This window comes from Centruroides sculpturatus, unplaced genomic scaffold (assembly GCF_000671375.1).
Source record: "Centruroides sculpturatus isolate CEXI.00-Female unplaced genomic scaffold, Cexi_2.0 scaffold211, whole genome shotgun sequence".
NCBI classification, from domain to species: Eukaryota; Metazoa; Arthropoda; class Arachnida; order Scorpiones; family Buthidae; genus Centruroides; species Centruroides sculpturatus.
In genome coordinates this window covers 104,963-114,206 of record NW_019384472.1, presented here as the reverse complement: position 1 = coordinate 114,206, position 9,244 = coordinate 104,963, and the positions used below count along the sequence as shown (strand labels likewise).

Genomic DNA, 9,244 nt, shown 5'->3' with positions numbered 1-9,244 from the left:
AAGAAACAATAATGGAGTCAATGGCTTTAGTCTATCAAGAAATGCTACAAAAACTTTGACAAGAAATCAGTTGTAGGCTAATAAAAGCAATCATGTTGAAGTTTATTAAATTTCTCAAATGTTTGTGACTTTGTGAGAAACCACATTTGTTACAAAACTGTTTTCCCATATTTGTTATGATTTATGTTAATTCAGTCAATAAATTGTAAATACCTTGTTTTAGCTTAAAAATACAGTAATAGAAAGATAATACAAGATATAAATTGTTTAGGGTTTTACAAACATGCAAAAACCCGAATTTAAATAACTTATAAATATATTATATTTTACATATGAAATTAACCTCTTACTTCATTATTTCAATGTTTGGATTGTCGTCTCCAGCAAAATAAGGATTGCATCTATCTGTACGAATAACATCTTTCTCGACCGTGCATTGTACATTTCTCCAAAATACTTCCTTTTCTTCTAAAGACATGTGATCCCTAAATTTAAATAAATTTTGATTAACAATTTGAATATGCTTAGCTAAACACCTTTTCTGATCGCGGCAAAGTACAAACATGCTGAACATATTCAATTACAGTTTTATACTTAAGAATCATCTTTAATTATTGTAATTAATTCAAATTGATGATGACATTAATGTAACAAGTAATTAGGTTTATTTGTAATGCATATTACTGATATTATAAATATGGTTAGAAAATAAATCATGTTCTTTAATGAAAATTCTGTAGTGTATTTAATAAACAATTTTTAAATCTTTCATTTCTATGCAAAGAAATATATAAACAAGTTAGCTGTAATTACTTTTTTATAGAAGTTTTTACATTCAAATTTTCATAATAAAACTTTCTTTCTCAAGTTTAGATTTCATAATTTGTATACAATTAAGAAAATGAAGTTAAGACGTTTATTTTTCCTGAATTAAATGTTTCTTGAGATTTAATACAAAAATAACACAACCAAAATTTGAGTTTTAGTTGTGTTGTTTTTTTTTTAAATTGCTATATTTGATGATGAGATAGTTAATTAAATCATGAAAAATATTTAATAAAACATAATAAAATTTCTTAACTCAATTAGCAAGTTTTTAACTGTAGGATAAAATCTTCTGTTATGAATTATAATAAAAACTAGCCATAGATGTAATATTAAATTTACAATTAGGTTTTCTTACATTAAGTCAGATGTAGTTAAACTAGTTAGAATATAAGAAAACTGTGGTTAAAATTGTTTTAGCACAAGACAATCTAGTTATTATTAACATTATATCCAATAGGTGGGCATTCCATATACATATACATTTGTATTAAACTTACACAAGATCTTTATTAATGAAAAATTGTTTTTCATTGAGCTTCCATTCTCAGAATTGGTATCTTTTTATTCTACTAATTTTCTCAAATGCTTTTTTACATTAAATTGTATGCTTTATAAAAATATCTTCAATTTAAATTCAAATTTAACATTTACCAATTTGCTGAAAAAGCAGAATATCTACCTAATAGTATTTAAAAATACCTATTTGAATTACTGTATCTAGAAGTTTTTGAATTTTTAGCCAAGCAGAACTGTGTTGTAAATTTGATATTTTGTTATTTACTCTTTAAAACATTAAGAGGAAACGATTTGGACATTGATACTTTTTGTTATATACCTAGATTAGGTGATGTAGCAAAAAATTTATAAAGATAAACAATATTAAATAAAATTTGACAATATAGATTCACAACTAAATAGAAAAATACCTTTTCCTTCTGATGGCTTGATATTCTATATATTTATCATTACGAACTTGTTCTCTTTCATCAAATGTCGATTGAAAACTGTAATAATGAAGAAGAAAAGGCCAAGCTTCCTTTCGTAACTTATGGTCTAATCCACCAAAAAATATCGCCTAGAATATTTTAAATTCTTTTTAGCAATAATTAAATTTTATTAATTAAATATTTTACATTTCTTCATGGCTGTTTTATCAAGACTTTCATCACCATCCTGAATAATGTTAAAAGAAATTCAGCAATGTTTAGTTATTTACCTATTTTAAGATTTATTCATTTATTCATTCAAATAATGTAAACTGAATTAAACTATTAAACAACTAGTTTATAAACTGAATGTTGATTTAATGAGCTTTGTGACAGTCAGGGCCGATTTTCGAATGTTAACCGCCTGCATGCTAAAGATATTTGGCCACTCCTCAATGCTGATCGCGGGCCATAACTTAACCCAACCCATCAGAGTCTACTGGTATGTTTCATGTAATCGACAGGGATAAAAAAAAAATCTATAAAAATACTTGATATATTTTTATTTTAATGTTATTTAAATCAGGCGCCTTTGTTCAAAGTAATATTTTAGCGTGCCACCATAAAGTAGAATTTGCAAATTATAATGAAATTAATTTAAAGAAATTTTTATTATCTAGTATATACATACAATATACTGTATAAATAAATCTAAATTAATTTTTATATGTGCATATAAAAATTAATTTAGATTTTAATATTTAAATTAATAATGTCCATGCTTATCTTGTTTTTTTATTTAAATTTTCTTTGGTTCCATCAATAATTAAAACAATAGTGTAAGTATTGCCTTAAGGTTAATGGTATGAGAATAAAGGGCTGTTCACAATGAGTAACTTAATCATAAGACCTAACAGAAATAAAGCTTGGTTATTTCTAACATCAATCATCTTGCAATCATCACACTATTTCATTGTCGACTACTATATTAAAATAATATTAAATTACATTTGAGTTTTATTTTTTTTAAAGTGAACTATTGGCCACCCCAGGAATTTGGCTGCTTCATGCATGCATTGCACATCTACTGGAACCAGCCCTGGTGACAGAATGCTAACCCATTGAAATAACTAAATTAAATAATTTTGTAATTTAATTTGTCTTTTTTTATTATGTTTATTTTTTGAAGGAAAAGACTGAAATAAAAAGTTAAACAAAAATGATTTTATCAAATTAATTCTTGTGTGTTTATATTCAATGCTGGGTCCTGAAAATTTACTAATGTTCAAATTGGATTGTGGGAAAAAGTCTGGAAACCATTGGTTTATTAAATCCATAGTAAAATATTTAGCACATGCTATTCTTAATATTTTAAAATTCAGATCATCTTTTTTCTTAAATGTGGATTAAGCCAAACTTACTTCTTACAAAGGTTACTACTATTTTTTTTTATCCTTTGGATATTAGGATAGCCTTTTTTCAATAACTATCACGAGTTTGGCCTGGCCCACATTGGAAGGGCAGCCAGAAAGTGAGGGACAAGCTTGCCTAAAAATTTCCTGAGGTACCTGATCCAGACTTCAACCCAGGTCCCAAGAGCAGTAAGTTGCTGCCTTAACTGCCTCAGTCATACAACTATCTACAAAAAACTTAATAAATAAATAATTATTTTTTACCATTGCATAAATTTCATTGCATGGCATTGAATTCATCAATAAATTTTTTATTTTAATTTTGATATGATTAAAAAGAAATACATAACTCTATATTAAATTCTTTGTTACTTGATCACTGAATTGTGGATCACATGAATCAATTTAACCTTTTTTCACACACGATCTCAGCAATTTTTGGCAATTCATACTCAGGTTTTCTAAAAACAAAACTCAAATCCATAAATACAATATAGATGACAGCCAGATTTACATGTATAATCACCTTAAACATAGATTTACACATCTTTTTTATACTGACTTACTCCTGCTTATTTTATGACTCTCCTATCTGAAATTTATTCAGCATCAATATTTTCTCTTACCTTCAAGGAGCAATATTTTCATCTCCTCTTTTCTTTCCCAGACCTACAGTCCCGACAGCATCCCCTCCATTTTTACAAGAAAATAAAGTCTGCTCTATCTTCCATTTTTTTTAGTATGTTTCCATTGATTATAAACAATAAATTTGTAGCTAATGAATGACATTTGCTGTGTTATGGCCAATTCCTAAAAAGGACCGCAAGACTTGCTGCATCAATTTTCCTTTTCCCAACTACATTGAAAATATTTGAAGCCTGCATCTATAACAGCATATACTCTCTCATAACAGGAAAAATATCCTTCAATCAACATAAGAGCATACCCACTATTTCATCATTACTAACCTCTTGAGCACACAGCATAAAATAATAACCAGGCTTAAAAAACTTCTGATATAAAGTATATTTAAGCAATTGCCAAGCCATCAATTCAGCTATACCAAATGAACTGCTATAAAGAATTTGATATAAACCCAATTAATCCTGATTAAACAACTATTACCTCTCTCACACTTACAAAATAAAAATAAATGACTATACTTCAATGACTTTTCTCCTCTTGTGGGAATAAGCAGGGTTCTATCCTCAGTAATTTTTTCTTTATATCCTACACAAATAAACTTTTTGATCAACTCACTTTGCTATTTTAGCCTATTCAGATGACATTAAAATTATTAACAGTGACCCAAATATTGCAAAATCTATATACAGTATTTTATCCTCTAAATTAAACCTCTAAATCTCTTAATCTCTGTAAAACTGTTACCATATTCTTTTCCCTAATGAAGACTTAATCTAAATTTACCTTTAAAATTTACAATTATGGCCTTATTATTGTCAACTGTATCAAAGACCTCGGTGTTCATTTCAATAATAAATTAACCTTCAAACATCACTTCAACAAGATTGTTAAGGAATTGGCAGTATGCTGGACATCATGTGGCATAATTGCCAACACATTTCCTCTAAAACTTAGTTAAACACAATATTCTTTATTAAATTTCACTTGTTAATTGACTATTGTCTTCCCATCTGGTATTCAGCTTCTAATACCCAAAAAGAGTCATTAAGGAAATTTCTAAAATGTACCTACTTCTATACAAATTAACATTACTTCTAAACAAATAGTACATAGACTGTCCTGAGATTGTTCACTCACATCTAAGCCTTCTGTGTTTAGAAGGTGGAAAAGTACTTTGATAGAATCAGCACTTAGTTTTATTCCCTCTTTTTATTTTAATCTACACACCCCAAATTTTAACTCATATAATTTTTCTTGTTTTATCCTCCTTTTTTGCAAACTTTTAATATTCCAAAATTCATTTATTTTGTAGATTCAGCAACTTTAACAAAAATGCTGTAATCTATTACAACTAGACCAATGGTTCCCAACCTTTTTCGGGTGGTGACCCCTTTTTATAAAAGCCAAGTGTCCCGCGACCCCTATACAATTGAAAAAGGCATTTTTAATAAGGTAATTAAAAAAAACAACAAAATTAGTTTTTTTAGTATAATTTTATTTTAAATTATGTTTAATAATTTANTTTAAAAGGCCCTCTGGCGGCTCAAGAAGATGGATTTTATAAAATAAAAAGCAGTTGAAACTGCATTTTTATGAATAAAAATTTGACAAACTATTTATCGTTTTATGGCGAGTAAAATTTTTTCGTTGCATTCTTGGCTTTTAAGTAATGCATAAACCTTCGAGGCGCGAGGCCCTTCGGACCGCAAGGCATAGGTGGTGGCCCACGTTGCCCGTGCCTTACGCCGCCCTTGGTTATAGAAATGATGTAATTAGAGTATAAATTATTTATAAATACGTATGTCAAGTTATATTTTTATTACGATGCAAAATATATTTAAGAGTTTACGACCACTGTGCTGGGTGAGACGTTGTTGAAACAAAAAATGTTATGCATTTCATCACGCACATAAACAGTGTCGTAATTCGACAAGTGCAAATCAGCAAATTCGTAAAATTTTTGTTTATTTTGAACAATCCGGATAATCGAAAATCCGGATAATAGAGGTCTGGATAATCGAGGTTCTACTGTATTTTCTTAAATATCTTGACCAACTTCTACTGCATTTAGACTCAGGAAGCAAATTGGAAGAGAGTACCAATTCTTCTGCTTTTGACTGCAGTATAGTATCAGTATTAGTTGTGTTTTTAAGTCTCTATTGCGATATCATTTTAACAATATTTGATCTAATTCATCACGTGCTGATTTTCTAAGCTTTTTAGCATTTGACTTTCACATTCGAGTATTTTGTCTTTTCCCTTCTAAATGGTAGCAATTGTCAATTTAGTTATATTCATTTCTTCACATAATTCGCTTTGCTTTATTCCACATTACAACCTTTTAATAATTTCATATTTATTCTGTAACAAATATGACTTACGTTTCTGTTTACACTGGTTAGCACCTAGTCATCGTATTTCACAAGGACGTATGCACAGTACTTCGTAATTCCTACTTAATGAACAGCAAGAGTCGATATGCCTCAAGATTACATGCAGTTTGTTATTCTTTATAACCAACATTGATGAATGGAATTTTTAAAAATCAATTACAGTGTTAATTTAAAATTTTGTGGCAATTCAGTTTTGAAGTACTGTATTTACTGTTGAAATTTTGTAGTCAATGAAAAGCATACTTTCAATTTCCAAACATTAAATAGGTGGGAAATCAAACAAATACCTTTGAAAAATTATTTAATTGTTAAGAACATATGAGAAATAACATTTAAGATTTAAATTACAGCACTAACAAATGAAAATCCTCAACAATGTAAATTTCTAAGTTCACTGTTAATGGGCCGGTAGATGAATCCCAGAAAATACCTTAGTGAAGTTAAGAAAACTGGTACTGAGAGAGTATAAAAATTCAAACTTGTGATGAAAAATTAGATAAATACATGCATTGAAATTAGTTAATTAAAAGCAAAAATATCCAAATTAAGTAACATTTCTCATATTAGGTCATGACCCCTTACTTTTGTTTAACCCTTTCATGTCATTCCTAGTATGTTACAAAAAAATCTTTCATTTAAAAACCTTAGTAATAACTTGAGAGTATTCTTTATACACACAATCCATTATAAGTGATAACTTTCATTTTTAAAAATTCAAATATCATTCGTTATATATGGAAGTTTGAAGTAGCTGGAAAAAAATAACATTGCTCTTATGGGAGTTTCATTCATACTTTTAAAATTGGACCGTTATAAGTAAACACTACTGTAGATAAATTAAATTTACTAGTTTACATAGTCGAACTTAATACTTACTTTACATAGAACTAAGTCTCCATTCATATGCATCGCTAAACTGCTGAAATGAAGTAACATCTCATCAGCCCTGAGATCCTGATCGATAATGTCTTGCCCATAAATTGCTATAATAGACACGCATAAAAAAAGGTAAAAGTAGTCGGTCTGATAATGAGCCCAACACGCCTCCCACATTCGAAGGGCTTCTTGTTCGGGAAATTCTCTCTTGAAGCATAATAGTAGCCAACGGTGAGCAAATAATAATTCTAAAGAATCTGGATATTTTTTCAAATGTGCATAAAAATCTGCAGTCATTAGACGGAGTAGTTCTCTCAAGTAACTCTGTTAAAAATATATATTTAAGACAATTGATTATTGTATTTTAGTTCAGAAAATACCGTGCAACTTACTAAGTTTATATCCATGTCGACATCTTTAGGTGAGATTACGAACATCGTACGTTGCATCAATCCCACAAAGCACCAGAAAGCCTCTGCTTCGTCCCTTATTTCCGATAATATAGGAGCCAAAAGATCGGACATTCCTTGTGTATAACCCATATAAGGATTATACAGTGCATAGTTGAGTAAAATATTCCTAAAAAATTAAGAATTTTGCAACACATTCTAAAAAATTATAATTATGAGAAATATGAAAACAACAATGACATTATTCAGATTTATCGACACTGTTTAAAGTATAGAGTCAGTTATGTGTACTGAAATATTTGTATACAGGTAACCCCCGTATAACACAGCACTTCTATAGCATGGATTCACTCTAACACAGTTCGAGAATAGGGAACATCCCCGTATAACACAGTGCTTTTATAGCATAGCTTCACTCTAACACAGTTCCGGAATTGGGTAAAACCCTCGTACAACATGAAATGTAATAAAGGGTGCGTTCTTTTATACCTCTGCGCGAGCATTCAAATTTTTTTCGTGGCTACTTTGAAATGCTCTTTCAACAAATAATCCATTTAATGGTTAAATTTTACAATTGGGACCCTTCTTTTGCCTCTAAAAGCTCATATTTTAGAATTATAGATTCCTCCATCACGATACTATCGATAGTATCGTATAGCGTTGCCATCTTTCTTTCTTTCACTGTTGTTCCTAAATGCCTACAAACAGCAGCACACTCCCGTTGTAGTGGAGACGCAGAGCGACAGCTATTAACGAACGCACCCAAAAACTTACCAGTTGATGATGCTCATGCTGAGATCATCATATAGAATGAATAATCCTCTGGTAAAATATTTACTTAAATCAATGATTCTCAACCTTTTTTCGTCACGGTACACTTCGAATTATTTAAAAATTTGGCGGCACACATGGTTACTTCGGTAAGCACCACAGGACAACCGGCGACGTTATAATAGTGAAATTTTGTATTTTTTATAATTTTGTAAACGCAGTTGGTTATTTAGGTCATGTTTTTTTAAACGCCTTGGTAACTACCGGCAGTTACTGGTAATACCAGTTACAATTTCCAAACGCGCCCTAGGAAGGTAGAACTAATTGAACTACAGTAGACCCCCCTATAATTACGGTCCCTATAATTACAATTCCTATAAAACTGCGAAAAAATTGCAACGGTATCCGTAAAAAAGGTAAAAAAACTCCTATAATTACGTAAAACGTCATCGGGCAGCCAAACTACTTTCCCGCCGTCCGTAGCACCATGCTACGGACATTTAGGCTGCTAAATTGAGTTTAGTTTCGTCTGTACATATAATTATACATAAATTAGGTACTGTACATATAATTATATATAAATTAGGTTCTGTATATATAATTATATATTAACTTAATTTATTGTAACTTTATTATAATTATATATATATATTTTGCCACGTGGCGCCACACTACGGAGATTTTACGCTAACTATCGTCTGTACAGTATGTAAATAGGTACCGTAAGTCTAATACAGTACTGTAATTTTATACATTTCTTGTGAAAGAAACATTTCTTATTCAACGGCGATTAAAATTATTTATATTAATGATGTCCCCAAAGCTCGACAAAGTTTTTGCAGAAAAATAAGTTATTAGAAATCGCCCGCTGTTTGCTGAGCTGTTCCGTGACGAAAACAAGCTTTAGCAATGGCGATGTCGAATGGTACACACTCAGTAAGTAATCCTACAATTTTTTGTTTATAGCGTAGTTTATACGGATT

At 29.8% G+C, this 9,244-nt stretch overlaps 1 protein-coding gene across 1 annotated transcript in view; it reads right to left on the bottom strand.

Annotated features, from left to right (window-relative positions):
• Positions 1 to 325: 325 nt before the first annotated feature.
• The window catches only part of LOC111621212, a 27,745-nt gene continuing 18,826 nt past the window's right edge, over positions 326 to 9,244 (bottom strand). The window contains exons 8-9 of the mRNA XM_023363292.1: positions 1,755 to 1,903; positions 326 to 485 (exon numbers count right to left, since the gene is read on the bottom strand). Of these exons, the coding sequence (XP_023219060.1) occupies positions 347 to 485; positions 1,755 to 1,903 (288 nt within the window). The 3' untranslated portion in view covers positions 326 to 346. The remainder of the gene's footprint in view (positions 486 to 1,754; positions 1,904 to 9,244) is intronic.